Source organism: Rhinoraja longicauda, chromosome 9 (assembly GCF_053455715.1).
Source record: "Rhinoraja longicauda isolate Sanriku21f chromosome 9, sRhiLon1.1, whole genome shotgun sequence".
In the NCBI taxonomy this organism is placed as follows: Eukaryota; Metazoa; Chordata; class Chondrichthyes; order Rajiformes; family Arhynchobatidae; genus Rhinoraja; species Rhinoraja longicauda.
The window spans coordinates 7,629,846-7,652,765 of record NC_135961.1 but is presented as its reverse complement, the minus strand read 5'-3'; the positions used below and the strand labels follow the sequence as shown (position 1 = coordinate 7,652,765).

Below are 22,920 nucleotides of genomic sequence, written 5' to 3'. Positions count from 1 at the left end.
TGTTTGTATACAGTTCAGTACGTATCACGATACATAAGCACTTGGGTACATCTTAGATCAGCATCTTTTTGTACAGTACAAGTGTATAGCAGTAGTACATTGACAGTATACAGTGTCGTCAGATTTGGCGCCATCTTCAAGTCCCAGTTGTAATTGCAGGGTTCTTGATCTGACCACGAAGGCCCGTTGTCCTGGTGGCTTTGCGGGGTCAGCCTGGCCAAGCCGTGGTGTCCTCTGCCGCGGCGTCCTCTGCCGCGGCGCCACCACTGTAGGCTGTGTTAGGTCCACGTGCTATGCCTCTTTCATGATGTGAAGGGGAGTTAAAATGGTTTGCAACTGGGTGATCCATCAGGGCGAGGTGGACCGAGCACATATTTTTGTGCTTGCTCTCTGATGTAAAGGAGGCCTTATCATGTACACTGAATGCAGTAGATGAGGTTAGAAGATATGCACACAAACCTCTTCTCATCTGGAAGGGCTGCTATGGTCCCTGGATGGATGTGAGGAAGGACATTTAGGGACAGGTGTTACGTTCCTGCGGTGACGGGAACGCACCTGGGGAATGGGTGATTTGTGGTTGTGGAATGAGTGAACCAAGGAGTTGTGGAGGGAGTGGTCTTCACTGAAGACGGAAAGGGGTGGGAAGATGTGACAGGTGGTGGATCATGTTGAAGGTGGCGGATATGTTTGGAGAATTATGTGATCCATCTATGACAGCAGGAGGAAAACCACGTTTACTAAAGAAAGAAGACATCTCGGATGCCTTCTAGAATGGAAAACCTCCTTGAGAGCAAATGCAGAGAAATCGAGATTAGGGGGTAGCGTCTTTGCAAGAAGCAGGATAGGAGAGAGGTGGCTGGTGGGTTTGTAGTAGATGCCAATGGATTGAGACAGGGAGATCAAGAAAGGGGAGAGGTGTCGGAGATAGTCCGTGAATTTGAAGGCAGGGTGGAAGTTAGTGGAAGAGTTAATGAAATCAAGGAGTTCTACATAGATGCAGGAGGCAGCCCTGATGTTGATGTAACTGAGGAGTGTTTGGGGGGATGGTGCCAGCATAAGTTTATTATAAAGCCATCCGCGTACCCAACAAAAAGTCAGGCACGGCTGGGGCCTGTGTGAGTGCCCATGGCTAAACCTTTGACTTGATGAAAGTGAAAAGACAAATGAGAAGTTGTTGAGGGTGAAGGCAAGTTCAGCCAAGTGATGGAGAGTGTTAGTAGAGGGAAATTGGGTCTCTGTTCAAAGAAGAACAGGAGGACCTTGAGGCCTTCCTGTTGGGGGGTGGGGGGATGGAGGTGTAATGAGACTGAATGTCCATTATTGGTTGCTTGGAAATTGAAAGTGATTGGAGTTGAAAGCTGCATAAGGTCTTGTGGATCTAGGTTGGAGGGGACTGGACCTACTCTCACTTTCTTTGTCTCTGCCTCTTGTGCTCCTAAGGTGAGGCTTTCCATTCTGGAACATACAAGATGTCCCCTTTCTTTTGTCAACATGGCTTCCCCCGTGTTGTCATAGATGGATCTCTCACCCACGTCTCTACTATCCTAGTTCTGCTCTCACTCGCCCACCCCCCCCCCCTCCCCCTAGACAGAACAGGGACAGCTCCGAGTTCGATCCCTATCTTTCACACCATCTTCAATGCGATCCCACCACTTCTGACATCTTTCCTCCCACCCCCCTTTCTGCCTTCTGCAGAGACAGCTCCCTTTGTTACTCAGTTCATTCATTTCTTCCCACCTGAACTACCCCCTTCCCTGGAACTTTCCTTTGCGACCGCAGTAGATGCAATACCTGTCATTGAACCTCCTTCCGCACATCCATCCAGGAACCCCAGCAGTCCTTCCTGTTGAGACAGAGGTTCACGTGCGCCTTCTCTAACCTCGTATACTGCACACGGTGTTGCCTCAGATGTGGCCTCTAACTTTTACAAGACCAGGCACAAATTAGGCGACCATGTCGCCGAACACTTTCACTCGGTCCACCAAGGCCAGTTGGATTTTTCAGTTGCTAACCACTTTAACTCCTTTTCCCATTCCCATTACTGACCTTTCTGTCCTGGGCTGCCTCCACTGCCAGAGTAAGGGCACCTCATACTCTGCTGGGATATCTTAGAAACATAATGGTAGAAATAACTGGGTTCTCCAATTTTGGGAAACTAATCTACAAACCTATGCCCCCTTATTTATTTGTTCTTATTTTGTCATCCTATCCACTCCACCTAGCCTGCACCAATTTCACCCCTTCCACCCATATTCCTTCCTCTGTCTTCACAATTTGCACCTCTACAATCCTTATGTCTGGCCTTTGCCAAATCATCTGCCTATCAAAGCACCTAATCAACTATCCTATCACTTGCCAGGCTTCGTCCTGCCACTTATTTCTTCTGGCCTTTTCTTTTCTCTCCCACCCCCTCCCCTACAATCAGTCTGAATAAGGGTCACGACCAAACCGCCACCTATCAATTTTCTCTGGAGATGCTGCCTGACCTGCTGAGTTACTCCAGCACGTTGTGGTAATTGTCCATGTTGCAGAATCAGATGATAATAGTGATGGATCTTATTCCTTATTTTGTCTATAAAAGACGAAAGCAAGGGGATTGGTATCCTCTGAACTGAAGTTCCTGAACACTGATCATTTTTATCGAGAATACTTGGCTTTCTGTGGGGAAATTACCGTAGCCAGGTTCTGTAGGATTATTGCAAAATGAATCCTTTGTAGGATGAGCAAACATTTGTATTTCTACAGATAAGGTGATGCAGTTTGCTAGATCAACTGGTCTTAACATTAGTACACTTTGCATTACAATATGTAATGAAATCTTTACTTCCTTTTGCAGCGGCAATGTTATGCTGGGGCCTCAGCCTCAGGAGGCTCGGAAGCATTATGGGATCACTTCTCCAATTAGTCTTGCCCATCCCAAGGATGTAGATGATATTTCCACTCAGAGGCTGATTGAGGCTTTGAAACCATTTGGAGTATTTGAAGAGGAAGAGGAATTAAACCATAGGTGGTAACATTGAGACAGTTTTTACTGGCTGATTTGCCATTTTGTTTCCAATTGAACAATAGTAATAGTTTCCTTTAATGTTTCAGATTTGTTGTTTTGGGTAAATTAAACAATTTGGTTAAAGAATGGATCGCAGAGATCAGCGAAACAAAGGTAAAGTTCTTGTTAAAGTGAAATATTATAAATTGTAAAATTTTATTAGTAGGTTATGTTACAAGTAGTAGTGCTTTTGTATTTTCAATGGAATCTTCAGTTGTGGTTGATGTTATAACGTGGCTTTTGTGATGTTCCTTTATTTTGATTCCAATACCACCTGCAATATAGTTACAGTAGCTAGCAAGTTCTCACTCCAAATGAGGAACTGAAGCTATTGTGATTAAGTTTAATTGTGTTGTAATTTTAAACAGCCGATAATTCTCATGTTTCTACATAATTGAGTGTAAGGAGATTTGAATGTTTTGATAAGTGTAATTTTTAGATTGCAATTGCTTGTCACTTATGGAAAAGGAATATCTATTATCACTACATAGCTTTAGCGATTCAATGTTTTAAACTTTAATGTCTATACTTGAAAGAGGAATATGATCAATTCAGTGGGATAGTGTGTAGCAGTTTAAAAAATCTTGTGCTTGGTGCAGAAATGCTCCTGCAGTCCAAGTGTGACTTCAATTACCATATATTTTAACAGACAATGTAAATACATTTGAACACTCGTCCTTAAAGGATATTTAGCTGTTATGCATTTTCCTTTTTGATGGTATACTAAAATAATTATTTCATTACAGAAATGTAGTAAAGTATAGCACCTGTTAACAAGTTCTAAATCTTATTCCCAGAATCTACCGCCATCGGTCATAGTAAATGTTGGTGGGAAAATATTCACATTTGGCTCGTATCGACTGGGAGTGCATACAAAAGGTATACACAAATAACATTTCTTCTAACATAATATAATAGTAAGCACCAAATGCAATTTTTGCCTAATCTGAAATGACGGTATTTTCTTGGGTTCTTAATAACCTGCAGGTGCTGATATTGATGCGCTGTGTGTTGCTCCGCGTCATGTAGAAAGGAGTGACTTCTTTCAATCCTTCTTTGAAAAGCTGAAGCAACAAGAAGGAATCAAAGATCTGCGGGTAATGTATCACATTATTTTTTTACTATCGGCTCGTTCCAAATTGATTTGTCTGAGGTTATCAGACTAACATTTTCTGTTATTTAGGTATTTCTGCCTCAATATTCGTCTGTGTTCTAGATTTTTAATAAATTATGTTAATATGATAACCGATTTGTTGTCATGATACTTTGGGGTGAACCTTAGGCTGAAGTTTCATTTTTTGCCCCAAAGATTTTTTATTTTTTTTAGATTTAGAGATACAGCGCGGAAACAGGCCCGTCGGCCCACCGAGTCCGCGCCGCCCAGCGATCCCCGCACATTAACACTATCCGACACACACTAGGGACAATTTTTACATTTACCCGGCCAATTAACCTACATACCTGTACGTCTTTGGAGTGTGGGAGGAAACCGAAGATCTCGGAGAAAACCCACGGGGAGAACGTGCAAACTCCGTACAGACGGCGCGGCGCCCGTAGTCAGGATCGAACCTGAGTCTCCGGCGCTGCATTCGCTGTAAGGCAGCAACTCTACCGCTGCGCCACTGTGCCGCCCATTTGTCGTCATGATACTTTGGTGTGAACCTTAGGCTGAAGTTTCATTTTTTGCCCCAAAGATAGAATGGCGATTGCTAATTTTTTTTAAACTGCAGACAACGGAGCTCCAAAATATAAAAGGAAAAGGCTGAACTTCTGAAGGGTCTTCAAGCTGAAATATTGTTTTTCTCTTTCCATAAACACCGCCTGATCTGAGTTTTTTCCAAGTTTTTTCTGCATTTAATGGGAATTAATTGATGTTTTTTTCTTTCTAACAAACTCCAAGAGATCATCCGAGGCTTTAATTGGTTACGTTCCTTAATCATTTTCTTTCTAAGATTGTCAGGCATATTATGTTCCATATTGTCCATGCTCGTATTCTCATCTTGACTTCCAATATCCTCTGTTATTTTGCAATAATGTTATGGCAAGATAAAAGTGCCAACCGTTTCCATTCTCTGTATCTATGTAAGTGCTCCTGCATTATGAAATTCCTATATATTCAAAAATAGCACCATTCCAATAATAGCTTCTCTCCCTGCTGTTATTTAGACAGTGTATTTCCTTGCAGAATCATCGTCCACATTAATAGTGATGGCACATGCATGATTCAGGACTATACCATTACTAGAGACCAGTTTATAGCCAATTGTATTGACAAGTACCAATAAATGTCCGAAAGCATCAAACTAGGCAGAGGATATGGAATCAGATCACACCCTGGTGGTAATGCTGCTGATACACATCCTTAAATTAGCCAAAGTTAAAGCTATGCTGTCTAGCCCCAATATTGACATGTACTTGATTACATGGGAAATTAACTGAGTATATATTTCTGCTGCAAAGAAAATGAATAATCGATCCTAACCATTAATCTTGTACGTCCAATGATATCGCCATGCACCCTGCTATCAATATCTTGGAGTGCACTGGAAACTGGACCCGACACAAATGGGTAATAGTTATCTGCGCTGCAATGAGTGATTTGTCACCAAATTTCCCAAATCTATTCCACCATCTAAATGCCGGGAGTGGAAAAGAATTAGATTCTATTTGGATGAGTGCAATTCCAACGTCACTCAAAACAAAGCAGCTTTTTTGATTGGCACCCCATCCATTACACTTTCCATTCACTCTCTTCATCATTGGCATAATGTCTGTATCATCAACACAGTGCACTGCAGTTGCTCATAACACTACCTTAACAACACCTGTCAAAGCTAGAGCTTCCACCATCCAATAAGGACTAGAAGAGCAGGCACATGGGGACATCTTCCAAATAACAAGCCATGAAAAAAAAACTAATTGTATAATTGTTTAGATTTTGGCAATTCAATAACACCTATCAAGTTTCGATTGAGTAGTGTTTAAATTGATGTGAAATGTTTTGAGTCGTATCACTCTTTCCCCTTTTGGTATGGCTCGCACATTATTCATGTCTGGATGATTTGCTTAGTGTTATTGCATATGCATTCCATGCTGATCAGTGTTATTTCATCTTAAAACAAATCAATAGCATGTTTTAGGATTTATTTCTATTGGTCTGGGTGGCACTGTGGCCCAGTGGTAGAGTTGCTGCCTTACAGCGCCAGAGACCTGGGTTCAGTCCCGACTACGAATGCTGTCTGTACGGCTTTGTATGTTCTCCGCGTGACAGCGATGGTTTTCTCCGAGATCTTCGGTTTCCTCCCGCACTCCAATGACGTACAGGTTTGTAGGTTAATTGGCTTGGTATAAATGTAAATTGTCCCTATTGTGTGTACGATAATGTTAATGTGTGGGGATCGTTGGTCAGTGTGGACTCGGTGGGCCGAAGGACCTGTTTCCGCGCTGTATCTTTAAAATAAAATTATTGGGGATTTTAAATGTATTTTGAAAGTACATGATTTTTTTATTTGCTCTTGCACACTCATTCTCTTGCTCATCTGTGTTTTTTTAAAAAAAATTTGCTCCCCAAATACTTTTTTAAAAACTTGCTATTTAATACTCTAATCATCACGAGTCGCAGTGAAAATGCAAAATGTATTTAGGTAAAGCAAGAGTTATTGAGGAGTAAGTTCCTTTTTATTTGTAGCTGCCTTAATACTTCAATATCATCTACATTTTCACTCACGAACATTTGTAAATTATGCTTTAATTTGAGAGCTTCATTTCATTCTATGGTCAAGGCCCTTGGTGCAAGTATTTGGTGATATTTCTGTTCTGATTAATTGACATCATTGCCTTTCTTTTTACAACAGGAAAATTGTACACTAGTTACTTTTGTTATCTTTTAGAGCCTCCTTCCAGTTCCAGGTGTGGTGTTATTAGTATTTGTGTATGACCATCTTAGATCCACGGCTTTGAACCTTAGTTGCTTTGCAAATCACTAATGCCAAAATCCTAAATTTTATTCCTACTACTTTTACTGGATTTGGTAGTAGGAAATGTTTATAAAATCTTCTTGGGCTCGACCCCTATTTGCCCAAATGTAGGTTCCAATAAAGTACCTGCAAGTAAGAATTTCATTGTTCATTTTTCGGTGTGTAAGACAATTAAACACTCTTGAAGAGACCCACGCCCTTTTCCACCAGCTTAATGGGAAGAATATTGATGCTTCAATTGAATGTTTGGCTTTTAAGATGCTGTTGGTGGTTTTGTTGTTTATTCAACATTTTTGCAATATTAAGGCATTCGTTTGGGTGCCAACGATTGGTTTAAAAATGTCGAGAAACAGATCTGCAGGCTTTTTAAAAATATATTAGCCATGGAATCTAAACAGTTTCTTTTTTTTTCCATATTGAACTTTAGAACAATTGATTTTTAAGTTATGGTTAGTTATAGAATTTGAATAGCTAATTTGGCTGCAGCATTGAAATTGTCGCATGTTGGTGTCATATTTTCTTAAATGTAACAGCAAACCTGCTTTTTAACTTGGATGAAGGAGTGTTTAATTGTTTTGACATGACTGATATCCAAGTATAATTGTGGGGAAATGTGAAGAATATGTGGTTACTTTGAAATTGTCCTAGATTACTATCTTTGTTTTTTTTTTTAAAGGTTCCCTATTAATGATATGCATCTCTGTGACTTTTGCCCTTTTAAATTTGCAGGCAGTGGAGGATGCCTATGTTCCAGTTATCAAATTTGAACTGAATAACATTGAGGTAAGATTGGTTTTGACAGTTCAATTGCACCTACTTAGAAGAGAATTGATTGTCTTTATTTCTAACATTTGTCAGGATGACTGGCGTATTGTACAGATTTCTGAAAGCTTTTAATCCTGAGCCTCAATTTGGGATGTTTGGAACTTGTATGGTAGTTTATATGCCAATTCATCTTCATGGGAAACACCTTTTAGTCCGATCAATATTTCAACTGAACTCCACTGGATTGAAAACCTCTCGTGAATGGTAGATCCGCAGTCTGTTCAGCAGGAAGATGTCGTCTAAAATTTGCTTTAAAAAAAAAATTTGGAATAATGCTTGCATAAAGATTAAAGCTTCAAGCCTAATGTACTGTTTTAATCAAGTTGTATGCTCAAGCAGTTTTGAGAGAATTTTACTAAATTTACCTAATGTCCCAAATTTTGGCAATTTCCTTTTCGAGAAACAGCTACAGAATAAATAAGTTGCAACACCATAATGATGTATATCTTTTTTTTTTACTTTCTCTCAGATTGATCTCGTTTTTGCTAGGCTGGCTTTACAAACCATTCCAGACAATTTAGACCTCAGAGACGATTCTCGATTGAAGAACCTTGATATTCGATGTATACGAAGTTTGAATGGTATGCAAACCACTGAATTGATGTTGACTATTAAATTCATCAGTTTGGACACTAAAAAGAATATCATCTGTCTTTGTTTTATCTAGTATAAAAAGAATGAGGAAAATATTGCAACGGTGTCTTTCATTCTAGTGTGCAGTAATGACTGAACAACAGCCAGCATGGCATCTTGCACTGAGGATGGTCTAACCTTGGAGGATTTCCCCATAGACTACCCCCCTCCCTATGTCAAAGGGTTTGTTGTAATAAAAATACCCTGTTTAGTTGTTGATGCTGTTTACTGCACTTTTCTTGCAGTTGTTGCATAGTAACAATCATTCATTCATCTCACAAATGAAATATACACCATGATTCAGCTAGCGCTCTTTTGCTACTGCGAGGTGATGGATGAGATGGATCCATGCAATACATTTACTGGTGGCCAATAGAAAGGACACATGAGATTTTTCTCCTTCCTTGTGATTGATCATATTGCTACCATGATTCTCTGACATGCCCTCATCTGAGATGTGAGAGTTTGGGCTACGAGTTGCTGTCGGAAATTCCTCGAAGTTTAAAATGTTGTCAGAAAAAACTGCTCCTGTAAATTTGGTGGTAATAATTTACGTTCAATTCTATTTAATAAACATTTCATTTCTGATAGGTTGCAGAGTTACAGATGAAATTCTTCATCTAGTACCAAATAAAGAGAATTTCAGAATGACTCTTAGAGCCATTAAAGTGTGGGCAAAAAGTAAGTAAACCAGATGTTGAACTGAAATTATTTGTTAGATATTTGTGATTGGGAAAACATGCTAATTATACTGTAATAATCTAACCTAGAGCGTGGAATATACTCTAATATGCTTGGATTCCTTGGTGGTGTCTCATGGGCTATGCTTGTAGCAAGGACCTGTCAGTTGTACCCGAATGCAGTTGCGTCCACACTGGTCCACAGGTTTTTTCTAGTCTTTTCTAAATGGTGAGTAATACCTTCAAACTTGTCAACATATTCTAACAGCTTCCATTTTGTTTTCTTGTTAATTTTGCAGAAAGTTAAATCTGAGTTGAAGGTAAAACTTTTACAGTGAAACTCCAATGGCCTGCTTGGATCTTTGTGGGTGTTGGACTGGAAACTTTTCCAGACCATCTGCAAACCCCAACACACTTTAAAATGCTTTATTAGGTGTTATAGTAACAACATTTCCAGTGAACTCAGACTAGGCCCTTAGTCAGTTTGAAGGGAACATGGTGAGATAGATGCTGAAAGATCGGGAATTCTAAATTCCTAATGGTCAGATTGCAGGTTAACGGAGTTTTACTGTGGTAAGTTATTAAACAATAACTTGCTCTACGACCATATTTTGACCCACAACATGCTCTCTCGCTGCTCCCCCTCTGTGATTTCACCTGCCATCCTACTCTATGACCATATTTTGACCCACAACTTTAGATAGTTCCTCGGTCCCTCTCTTCCCCTCCTCCTTCCCAGATCTCCCACTATCTTCCTGTCTCCACCTATATCCTTCCTTTGTCCCGCCCCCCTGACATCAGTCTGAAGAAGGGTCTCAACCCAAAACATCACCCATTCCTTCTCTCCTGAGATGCTGCCTGACCTGCTGAGTCACTCCAGCATTTTGTGAATAAATATCTTCGATTTGTACCAGCATCTGCAGTTATTTTCTTAAACTATAATGAATGATCAAGTGAGATTTTGCACGAGGATAACCTGAAAAAGCATGAACAAAATACATGTTTTAGAATTTGAAATTTAACTTTTTAATGTATCTCATGTAAATTTAGAAACTTGACAATGTAGATGCTGGGGACTTGTTTTTGGAGGGAGTAGTCTTGGTATAATGAGTTGGAATTGGAGGAAAGTCTTGGCATGAGTTAGACATTTCGGATTGATATGACAAATCTCTTCACCTCAGTTTTGTAACTCTTTGATGTTCCCCAAGGACTGAGGGGATTCCATTACTGACTATAGAAGGATAAGATTGTTTTCGCACCAGTGGAGTAGACTATATTTTCCTAAAGGCTGAATGACCAATTCCTTCTCTAATTTCCTATCATAAGATCATGTGATAGGAGTAGAATTAGGCCATTCGGCCCATCGTCTACTCCGCCATTCAATCATGGCTGATCTATCTCTCCTTCCTAACCCCATTGTTTTTGTCCTGATAAAAATGTTTCGATTTCCCCTTGATTGTTCACATACATGCAGAATATACTTATTCCAGAACTGTTTGAAATTTGAGGTGAATGAAAAATGTTGCCAAGAATTGGAATTATAAATTAAAGTCACAAGATTAATTCTTGGCTAAAAATCAAGTAATTTAGGAGGGCCCAAGGAGCCCCAAAATATTTGTGAAAAGCTAATTTGACATTGCTAGAATTATGTTTACATTTGTCACTATAATTTGGGGAAAACCATTTCTTCCTTTGTTCCAAATGGCAGCAGTGATTACAATATTTACCCTGAGGAATGCTAAAACTAGGCAAATATGCAATTTTGTTTGTTACTCTTTGCAAAATATTATTATTGTACAATTGTAGTTTTAATACTTCACTAAGTCTAAAAAACAGTTTTGTGTTATGATTCGCATGGAGTTATAAGAACCCAGTATTTAAACCGAACCAATAATCCAGCAATTTTGAATAGCAAATCATTGTGTGTTTATATTGCAATACAAATTTAGATGTGGGGTGGAGGAGGTAGTCTTGGACCATTGGGGTTTGATGTTACATAAATACAGTTCCAGCAGAATGTCAAACACATTTAACTAGTATTTTTGGTATTCATTGATTCCCTCAAATTTAACTGCAAATATTTTTTTCCTACAGCATTTAATAATGGTACCAACATTCTAATCTTTTAATTTCATGTTGATGGTGATCTATATATGTATTCGGATTGGAGGCAGGCAGCATACAGCAACTTTGCCAGGTTCAGTCACAGCCTGGCAGCAGTTGCTAATGTACACAAAACCTAAGAGCAGGCTTACTATTGGACCTGTGATAGTGTTTGTTTTTTATCTTTACTTATTGATCATTTAGTTATTTTGAAAATGTTTTTTTTCTCCAGGGAATGGCCAAATCCAGTCTTGCTAAAACAACCAGAAGATAGTAACTTGAATCTGCCAATTTGGGATCCACGGGTATGTCTTGGCACAGTAGAGAGTTGATTTAATTTAATGTTTATTGTATGCTATTAAATTTGATTTTTTTTAAAATAGGTGAATCCATCTGACAGATACCATTTGATGCCAATAATAACTCCTGCCTACCCACAGCAGAACTCTACATTTAATGTATCTTCATCAACTCGAACAATAATGGTAGAAGAATTCAAGCAAGGTTTTTTCTTCTTAATATACTTTGCAGCTTTTTGTAATGTAATATTAATTACTAGTTTCCTCTGGTTTGCTAATATAGGCCGCAACTGAATTTATTCTACTTTTAATTTATTGCCAGTGGAGTATCTGAATGCAAAAATCACATTTTGGAGTTTGGCCAGTGTATTTGACATTGGAAGCAAGAAAGTGTAGAGAGCACGTTATTGAAGTAAACATAGAAACATAGAAAATTGTGCAGGAGGAGGCCATTCGGCACTTTGAGCCAGCACCGCCATTCATTGTGATCATGGCTGATTATCCACAATCAGTAACCCGTGCCTGCCTTCTCCCCATATTCCTTGATTGCGCTAGCCCCAAGAGCTCTATCTAACTCTTTTAAATTCATCCAGTGAATTGGCCTTCTGTGCAGAGAATCCACAAATTCACAACTCTCTGGCTGAAAATGTTTTTTCTCATCTCAGTTTTAAATGGCCTCCCCTTTATTCTTAGACTGTGGCCCCTGGTTCTGGACTCCCCCAACATTGGGAAAATGTTTCCTGCATCTAGCTTGTCTAGTCCTTTTATAATTTTATATGTTTCTATAAGATCCCCTCTCATCCTTCTAAATTCCAGTAAATACAAGCCCAGTCTTTCCAATCTTTCCTCATATGACAGTCCCGCCATCCCGGGGATTAACCTCGTGAACCTACACTGCACTCTCTCAATAGCAAGGATGTCCTTCCTCAAATTAGGAGACCAAAACTGCACAGAATACTCCAGATGTGGTCTCACCAGGGCCCTGTACAACTGTAGAAGGACCTCTTCTCTCCTCAAATCCTCTCATTATGAAGGCCAACATGCCAGTAGTCTAAATTAGAGATATTTTTAAGTGAAATGTGCTGATTTAAGGTACAAGAATATCTTTGAACCAAAGTTAGATTATTACCTCTAAATATAACTTCATGTATTTAATCCTGTCATTTCTTAGAGTAATCAATTTTGAAGTACAACTAGAGTTGTAGTGTATGTCACATTACCAAATTTACGAGATGCTGCATGAGCCACAGAGTTATTCCAACACTTTGTGTTCTAAGTGTAAGAAGGAACTGTAGATGTTGGTTTAGGGATGCTGCCTGTCCCGCTAAGTTATTCCAGCTTTTTTTGTCTATCTTTGTGTTCTGTACAAGATTCCAGCATCTGCAATTCCTTGTGTCTCCAGCACTATGTATAAAGCTAGAAACATACCAGTTGCAGATATGGTTGTAGATATATTTTTGAAGGAAAACTAAATATGAAAAGTTACAGGATCCCAATTTTATATATCCTATGCTGTCGAGACAAGGTGAGAGGATGGTACGAGTATTGACCAAAAATTTTCAATCCTTGTAAGTTGTGCCAAGGATTGAAAGCTCGATAGGGATGAATTATACTTAGCTGTCTGCTCTCTTGAGACAGCAAATCCTGATGCCCTATTCATCACTGGCGACTTCATTCAAGCAAACATCACAAACATGCTACCCAAATATCAATAGCATGTCTCCTGTCCCATGAAGGGTGTTAATACTCTAGATCGCTTCTACACCAGTACATCTATTGCTCCATCCCTTGCCATCCAGTGTTCATCTGTCAGTGCACCTCCTGCTAGCTTACAGACATTAAAGCGTGAGGCACCAACATCAATAATGTTGGATAATCTTCATTTAAAAAATTTGTAGAACCTAAAGTTTTGTTAAATGTTCTTTATTTTATTTGCACTAAGAGATGAAATGTATTCTAGTTTTATATTGTCGTTATTAGGTCTGGCCATCACTGATAACATTCTGCAAGGCAAAACAGACTGGTCTAAACTTTTTGAACCACCCAACTTCTTTCAAAAATACAAGTGAGTATACTTTTTTTCAATGTCTACATTAAAGTTGTGGTGTTGTAATCCTGTTGCAGACTTTTGAGTGTTTTCGTTTGTTTTGGAGAGATACCGAATCATTTCATGGAAACAGACCGTTCGGCTCAATTTGTGCATGCTAAATGAGCTAATACCACTAGCCTGGCCCATATTTCTTCGAAGCTTTCCTATCCATGCATCTGTCCCCGTTTGTTTAAAGTGTATCTGCCTCTATCATTTCCTCTGGCATCTCATTTTACTCTGTGTTAAAAGTTGTCCCTTTGCTCCTATTTAAATCTCTTCTCTTTCCCCCCCCCCCCCCCCCCCCCCACCACCTTAAACCTAATACTCTCTAGTTTTAGACGCCCCTATCCTGGGAAAAGACTATGGCTATTCACCTTATCAATACCCCTCGTGATTTTATAAACCTCTATAAGTTCACCCTTCAGCTTCCTAGGTTCCAGAGGAAAAAATGGAATCCAGGCTATCGTTTTAACTCAAACCTTCCAAACTGGGTAGCATCTTCAAATCTTTTCTTATTTGGTGACATTCACATAGCAGGGCAACCAGAACTGCACACAACGCTTCAAATGTGGCCTTAACAACATCTTGTACAGCTTTAACCTGATGTCCCAACTCCTGCACTTAATGTCTTAACTGATGAAGGTAAGCGTACCAAATGCCACCTTCATTATGTCTGTGTTACAACTTTCAGGCATCCCTCTCTAGACCACTCCCCAGAGCCCTGCCATTTACTGTGCGATCCTCCTGCCCTGGTTTGTTTTTACCAAAGTCTAACATCTTGACCCAGCACCGACCCCCGTGGCACACCACTTGCTGCAAGTCTCCCGCCTGAGAAAACAACCCTCTACCACTACCCTCTGTCCCCTACCTTCAATCTAAATCTGTAACCAGTTGGCTAGCTCGCCCTGGATCGAATGTTCCAACCCAACCTACCATGAGGCATTTTAGTCCTAGCCAAAGTCCATGTAGTCGTTTACAGTTCTGCCGTCATCGATCATTTTGGTCGCCTCAATTAAATTAGTGAGGCATGATTTCATGTGCACAAAGCCAAGCTGATAATCCCTAATCAGACCACCAACCGTGTAGGGCTTACTGGTCTTAAATTCCAAGGCGTTTCCATGTAGCCTTTCTTGAAAAGAGATATAATATTAGCCTCCAGCTGTTTGGCACCACACCCATGGCAATCGATGATATAAATATCCCTGCCGGTAGCTCTTTCCTAGCTTCTCATAACATCATGGGGTGCACCTGATCAGTTCATAGTAATTTATCTTCCTTTGTGCATTTTAAGTCCTCCAGCACCACCTTGGGTTTAGGTTTATTATTATCACATGTACCAAGGTACAGTAAAAAGCTTTGTTTTGTCTGCTATCCAACAGATCAGATATAACGTACATAAATACCATCAAGTCAAACACGTACAATAGATGGAGCAGTTAAACAAGTCATAGAAAGAGGCAAGAGTGAATGTTGGACAGCTGGAGAATGATGCAGGAGAAGTGATAATGGCAATAAAGAAATGGCAGAGTTGAATAGCTTTTTTGCATCAGTCTTCACACCAGCAACATGCCTGAGATTCAAGAGAGTCAGGGGGTGGAAGTTAATGGAGTAGCTACTACTAGGGAGAAGGTGCTTGGGAAGCTGAAAGGGCTGAAGGTGGATAAGTCACCTGGGCTCGATGGACTGCACCCTAGTGTTCTAAAAGAGGTGGCTTGAGAGATTGTGGAGGCATTGATAGTAATATTTCAGGAATCACTCGTCAGGGGTGGTCCCAGATTATTTGGAAAATTGCCAATATTGCCCCACTGCACAAAAAGGGAGTAAGGCAGAATAGTGGGAACTATAGGCCGGTTAGTCTGACTTCTGGTTGGTAAGATTTTAGAGTCCGTTATATAAAGGATGAGGTATCGGAGTACTTAGAGGTTCACGATAAAATATGCCAAAGTCAGCTTGGCTTTTAGAAGGGGAGGTCTTGCTTAACAAATTTGCTGGAATTTTTTGAAGAAGTAAATAGCAGGACAGACAAAGGAAAGTCCGTAGATGCTGTTTACTTAGATTTTCAGAAAGCCTTTGATAAGGTGCCACACATTAGGCTACTTAGGAAGATGAGAGCCCACGGCATCAAAGGGCAGATACTGGCATGGATCGCAGGTTGGCTGGATGGCAGAAGACAAACAGTGGCAACAAAGGGGGCTTTTTGTAGTTGGCTGCCAGTGACTAGTGGAGTTCTGCTAGGGTCGATGCTGGGGCCGCTACTCTTCACATTGTATAATAATGATTTGGACGAGGGGATTAAAGGCTTTGTGGCAAAGTTAGGGGATGATATGAAAATAGGTGGTGGGGCAGGTAGTGTGGTGAAAGCAGGGACTCTGCAGATGGACTTGGACAGGTTGGGAGAGGGGCAGAGAAGTGGCAGATGGAATATAGTGTAGCAAAGTATGGACAATACAATAGACAATAGACAATAGGTGCAGGAGTAGGCCATTCAGCCCTTCGAGCCAGCACCGCCATTCAATGCGATCATGGCTGATCACTCTCAATCAGTACCCCGTTCCTGCCTTCTCCCCATACCCCCTCACTCCGCTATCCTTAAGAGCTCTATCCAGCTCTCTCTTGAAAGCATCCAACGAACTGGCCTCCACTGCCCTCTGAGGCAGAGAATTCCACACCTTCACCACTCTCTGACTGAAAAAGTTCTTCCTCATCTCCGTTCTAAATGGCCTACCCCTTATTCTCAAACTGTGGCCCCTTGTTCTGGGCTCCCCCAACATTGGGAACATGTTATCTGCCTCTAATGTGTCCAATCCCCTAATTATCTTATATGTTTCAATAAGATCCCCCCTCATCCTTCTAAATTCCAGTGTATACAAGCCCAATCGCTCCAGCCTTTCAACATACGACAGTCCCGCCATTCCGGGAATTAACCTAGTGAACCTACGCTGCACGCCCTCCATAGCAAGAACATCCTTCCTCAAATTTGGAGACCAAAACTGCACACAGTACTCCAGGTGCGGTCTCACCAGGGCCCGGTACAACTGTAGAAGGACCTCTTTGCTCCTATACTCAACTCCTCTTGTTACGAAGGCCAACATTCCATTGGCTTTCTTCACTGCCTGCTGAACCTGCATGCTTCCTTTCATTGACTGATGCACTAGGAGTCGTGCATTTTGGTGTAGAAATAAAGCCGTAGACTATTTTCTCAATGGGGTGAGAATCCAGAAATCGGAGGTGCAAAGGGACTTGGGAGTGCTAGTGCAGGATTCCCAAAAAGTTAATCAGCAAGTTGAATCAGTAGTAAAGAAAGCAAACTCGCATTTATTTCAAGAGAGCTTGTACACAAAAACAGGGATGTAATGTTGACGCTCTATAAGGCACTGGTAAGGCCTCATTTGGAATTTTGTGAGCAATTTTGGGCACCATATCTGACTGAGGACGGGTGTGCTGGCTCTGGAGAGGGTCCAGAGAATATTTATAAGAAGGTTTACTGATGTCAGGAATGAGTGGGTTAACCTATGATGAGTGTTTGTTGGCACTGGGCCTGTACTTGCATAGCCTCGGAATTAAAAAGGATGTTCTTTTAGGAAGGAGATGAGGAGAAATTTCTTTAAGGGCCTGTCCCACTTGGGCTATTTTTTTTTAGGCGACTGCCATAGTCGTAGCAGGTCGCTGAAAAACCGGCGACTGGACCCCCCTACGACAATGTCTACGACAAGCTACAACAACCTACCACCTGGTAGACACAATGCTGGAGTAACTCAGCGTGTCAGATAGCATCTCAGGAGAGAGGGAATGGGTGACGTTTCGGGTCGAGACCCTTCTTCAGACTGATGTCAGGGGAGGGGGCGGGACAAAGATAGGATGTAGCAGGAGACAGGAAGACAGTGGGAGAACTGGGAAGGGGGAGGGGAAGAGAGGGACAGAGGAACTATCTGGTTATGACTTTAAAATTCAAACTTTAAACAGAATACAAGTGCAAAAACATACAAAACTTAACATCATTTATGGACACATTACACTGATGGGTGATCAGATCAAGTCCACACTTGGAATTCACCGAAGTCAGCACCTGGTGACAACCTACATCACCTGGCGACCACCTACAACAGCACCTATGTCAGGAGACGTCAATTAGAATAACCTTTATTGTCATCCAAAAAAACAAGTCTTTTGGACGAGATTTCATCACCCACAGTCCAACAATAAGAGCAATAAAAATAAGCAATTACACACACAATCACAAACCAACATAAAACAAAAAAAGAAACATCCATCACAGTGCGTCTCCTCCAGTCACCTCCTCACTGATGGAAGGCCATAATGTATTTTTCCTTCCCCTGCCGTCTTCTCCCGCGGTCAGGCTGTTGAAGTTGCCACGTTCCAGTCGCCAAAATTTTTTCAACATTCTGAAAATCCAGCAGCGGCCAGAAAGTCACCACGACTCTTTGGAGACTCCTCGTGTCCATACAGACGACACCACGGCGACCGTGTGGCGACAGCCTAGTCACCTGTAGTCGCCTAAAAAAGTCGCATAAGTGGGACAGGCCCTTTAGTCAGAGGGTGGTGAATCTGTGGAATTCTTTGCCACAGAAGGCAGTGGAGGCCAAGTCAGTGGATATTTTTACGGCAGAGATATATAGATTCTTGATTAGTATAGGTATCAGGTTATGAAGAGAAGGTAGGAGAATGGGGTTAGGAAGGAGAGATATATCAGCCATGATTGATGGAGTAGACTTGATGGGCCAAATGGCCTAATTCTACTATTCCTGATAACTTTAAAAGGGAACAATACAGAGTGCAGATTATACTTAGCATTGTAGCACATGAGTTCCATCAACAAAGTCTCTAATATTTATAATGGGGTAGATGTGAACTAGACAGTATCCTAGCTTATGGAAGGGCCATTCAGAAGCCTGATAACTGAGGGGAGGGAGTAGCTCCAGAATCTGGTGGCACGGTCTTTCAAGTTTCTGGACCTTTTACTGGACGGTCTTTCTTCCCGGCATCACTAACTTTCCCGAGTTCTGTAGCATCCATGGTAAATACAGATGAGAAATATTCATTTAATACCTTGCCCACCATCTCCTGTGGCTGCACACATGGACAACCTCATTGATTCTCTCCATAGTTACTCTTTCACCCGTATACTTGTAGAATCTCTTTGGACTGTCCTATACCTTATCTGCCCATGATATCTAATTTCCCCTTTTTGGCCTGATTTCCTTCATGTTTTCCTCCACCTCCGCTTCTAAGGGATTCACTTGATTCCAGCTGCCTATACCTTACAAATATCTCATTTTCCTTGACCAGAGCATGTAACTCTTGACATCCAGAGTTCTCTACTCCTGCCAGCCTAATGGGAACCTGCTGGCCCTGAATTCTCACAATCTCTTGTTTAAATGCCTCCCTCTTTTCAACCTGTTCCAATTTGGTGGAAAAAATGTCAAAATACTAAATATTTTAATTCCCTGATGTTTATATTACTGAAACATTTAGAATTGCAGGAGAATATAATGTGGTTAGATGAAGTGTGTTCATCATCAAACTCATTACAGATTCATTAATTTAGTTATGAAGCAAACTCAAGTGTTCTCATCTGTTCCCAAAATGAGCCGTTCCATTCTAGGATTTCCAAGATGTCCTCATTATTTAGTAAACGTGGGTTTCCCTCCCTCCCCCCCCCGCTATTATAGATGGATCCCTTGCCTGTCTCCTCTGTGTCCCATAGTTCTGCTCTCACTCCTCCACCCAGACCGAACAAGGATAAGGTTTCCCTGAACCTCACCTTTCACCCCACCAGCCTCCGCGTCCCACAATCACCCTGACATTTTGTTCACCTTCAGTGTGATCCCAACTCCTTTCCACCTTCTACAGAGACATCTCCCTCTGCGATTCCTTGGTTCACTCCTCCCACCACCTCCCCTCCTGCAGAAGACCCCCGACCGGAAACGTAACCTAGCCATGTTCTCCCGAGATGCTGCCTGACCCATTGAGCTACTCCAGCATTCTCTTTTGTAAACCAGCATCTGTAGTTTCTCATTTCTACTGTGATGTAAGTTGTAATAAAACTCTATTTTCAATTTAAAGTAATCCTTGATCGCTTATATTATACCCAATAACCCATTTATTCAACAAACAGGCATTTTCTTTTAGAACTAGATTTCCCCAATACTTAGCTGGGGGAAGTCGTAATGACCCAGGCCCATACATGTCATAGGAGATTTACAGATATGAAAGATCGTAGCTTGCTGCTTTTAATTAAATGCCTTAAGTGATTTTACAGAACTTGTATTGTTTTTTTGCTAATGTTTCAGAATTTCAGTTGTTTTGTGGGCAGGGCTTTGCTTGACTTGGTGACATTACTTCAGTTTCTGAGCCTCGCAGGAAATCTCTGATGGGTTCCGGGACCCACTTTGAGAGAGTACCTAATAGTATTTAAAATCATAATGGTACAGATAGCAGATACAAACTGTCTTCAGTGGGTTAACAGTCAAAACACCAGAAAAAGTGATTAACAAAAAATTCAATGATGTGAGAAAAATACTAATGCAACGTGGCAGGGTCTGGAATGTTATATCAGGAATGAAAGTGGAGGCAAATTTAATTGCTGAGTAAAGTACTTAAATAAAATTGCTGGATTGTACTTGCATAATCCAAGCATACACTTGTAGGGTTGAATGGCTTCATTCCATGCTTCAAGTTTCATGTAATTCTGTGAGGTGCAGGGCAAGGTGTAATCCACGCAGCGAGTGTGTGAAGAAAGCTTCAGACAATAAAATCTGAGTTAACTACTTGAAACTTGTGGCAAGTCCATTTGAAATGTGAGTTTATTTTAGTTTATTAATGGATATTAAAACTCTTATTTAATTACAGGCACTACATTGTATTAACAGCAAGTGCGTCCACTGAAGACCATCACTTAGAATGGTAAATATTCTTTTAATGTACACAAGGATTTGTTGCTTTAGTTGACTTTTAAATTTAAATATTTTCTCTTTTTTAGGGTTGGACTTGTTGAATCTAAAATTCGTGTGCTTGTTGGGAATCTTGAGCGAAACGATTACATCAATCTTGCCCATGTAAATCCTCAATCATTTCCTGGCTTAAAAGAACAACATAACCTGTAAGTTAGGTTTTTAACTTTGTTTTTAATTGCTTCATGCTATAAAGAGGTTACGTTTGTCATAGTCATACAGCATAGAAGCAGGACCAACTTGTCCATGCTGACTAAGATGCTCCATCTATGTTAGTTCCACTTGCCTGCGTTTGGCCCATATCTCTTAAGCCTTTCATATTCATATTCCTGAACAAATGTCTTTTAAATGTTATAGTACTTGCCTCGACTTCCTTCTCAGGCATCTCATTCCGTATACCTACCGTCCTCTGTAAAGGAAAGGTATGTGTCTATCCTCCTAGATTTTTCTGCTGTACAACACTCCCCAGGGCCCTACCATTTACTGTGAAGGTTCTTCCCTGGATTGACTTTCCAAAATGCAACACGCGACACTTATTTGCACTAAACTCCATTAGCCATTCCCACTTGACTTGCCCAGCTGATCAAGATCCTGCTGTAATTTCCACTATCACCAACTTTAGTGTCGTCTCCAAACTTACTAATCATGCCATATATCTTCTCATCCAAAGCATTGATATAAACCACAAACAGCAATGGGCCCACCACCGCTAGTCACATGCCTCCATTCTGGAAAAGCAGCCCTCCACCATCATCCTCTGCTTCCTTCCATGAAGCCTATTCTGTATCCAATTGGCTAGTTTTTGCTGGATCTCATGCTTCCTTTCCGTGTGGAACTGTATCAAATGTCTTTTTAGTTTAATTTATTGTCACATGTACTGAGGCACAGTGAAAAGCTTTTACGTGCTAACCAGTCATCGGTAAGACAATACTTGACTACTAACACGCCATTCACCGTGCACTGATGCATGATAAGGGAATAACATTTAGTGCAAGATGTTTCACTGAAGTCCATGCAGACAACATCTAAGGCTTTGCCCTTGTTAACCTTTTTGATTATTACTTCAAAAAAACTCAATCAGGTTGTAAGATAGGATCTCCCATGTACAAAACCATGCAGAATATACCTTATCAGCCCCTTTCTTTCCAAGTGTGTAGTTATCTTATCCCACAGATTGCTCTTAAGTACCTAGCCTACCACAGCTGTCAAGCTCACCGGTCTAGAGTTGCTGGGCTTTTCCTTGCAGTCCTTCTTCACAGAAGCACAGCATTAGCCGCCCTTGAGTCTTCCAGCACCACACCCATGTATAATGATGATTCATTAATCTCAGCCAGCAATTTTGTGTCTAGTTTCCTGGTGTCTTTGGGTATATCTGATCAGGCCCAGGGGGTTTATCTACCTTCATACATCGCACGATGTATTACTACAGGTCATTTTGTGTCTTAATGACTACAGGCCTGTCGCACTTACCTCTGTAGTCATGAAGACCTTTGAAAGATGTGCTGGCCCAGCTGAAAAACATCACAAACCCCCTGCTGGAGCCCCTGCAGTTTGCATACAGGGCCAATAGATCGGTGGACGATGCAGTCTACCTAGGCCTGCACTTCATCCTCCAGCACCTAGACCACAAGGGGACCTATGCCAGGATTCTGTTTGTGGACTTTAGCTCTGCTTTTAACACCATTGTGCCAGAGCTACTACACTCCAAACTCTCCCAGCTGACTGTGCCTGAACCCCTGTGTCAGTGGATCATCAACTTCCTGACAGACAGGAAGCAGCATGTGAGGCTGGGAAAGCCCATCTCGGACCCACAGACCCTCAGCATGGGAGCACCGCAAGGCTGCGTACTCTCTCCCCTCCTTTACTCTCTCTACACCAACGCTCCTCAAGTTTGCGGATGACACAACCCTGATTGGACTGATCCAGGATGGGGAGGAATCTGCTTACAGACAGGAAGTGACAGCTGGCGTCCTGGTGCCATCGCAACAACCTGGAGGTCAATGCTCTCAAGACAGTGGAACTAATTGTAGACTTTCAAAGAGCTCCCCCTCCCCTCCCCCCACTCACCATCAACAACACCACAGTCACATCTGTGGAGTAATTTAAGTTCCTTGGAACCATCATCTCCAGGGACCTTAAATGGGGGGGCCACCATCGACTCCACAGTCAAAACGGCCCAACAGATGATGTACTTCCTGCGGCAACTGAAGAAACACAATCTGCCACAGGCAATGATGGTCCAATTCTATACTGCTATCATGGAGTCCGTCCTCGCCTTCTCCATCATGGTCTGGTTT

General features: G+C 41.2%; 1 protein-coding gene across 3 annotated transcripts in view; it reads left to right on the top strand.

Annotated features, from left to right (window-relative positions):
• Positions 1-22,920, top strand: part of LOC144596469 (poly(A) polymerase gamma-like) — a 38,247-nt gene that overhangs the window by 4,891 nt on the left and 10,436 nt on the right. For all 3 annotated transcript variants that reach the window (XM_078404760.1, XM_078404759.1, XM_078404758.1), the window contains 13 exons: positions 2,837-3,007; positions 3,094-3,160; positions 3,844-3,925; positions 4,034-4,143; positions 7,753-7,806; positions 8,318-8,429; positions 9,073-9,162; positions 9,252-9,390; positions 11,497-11,569; positions 11,648-11,768; positions 13,544-13,628; positions 20,523-20,576; positions 20,653-20,772. In XM_078404760.1, coding sequence (XP_078260886.1) covers positions 2,837-3,007; positions 3,094-3,160; positions 3,844-3,925; positions 4,034-4,143; positions 7,753-7,806; positions 8,318-8,429; positions 9,073-9,162; positions 9,252-9,390; positions 11,497-11,569; positions 11,648-11,768; positions 13,544-13,628; positions 20,523-20,576; positions 20,653-20,772 — 1,278 coding nt within the window. The remainder of the gene's footprint in view (positions 1-2,836; positions 3,008-3,093; positions 3,161-3,843; positions 3,926-4,033; positions 4,144-7,752; positions 7,807-8,317; positions 8,430-9,072; positions 9,163-9,251; positions 9,391-11,496; positions 11,570-11,647; positions 11,769-13,543; positions 13,629-20,522; positions 20,577-20,652; positions 20,773-22,920) is intronic.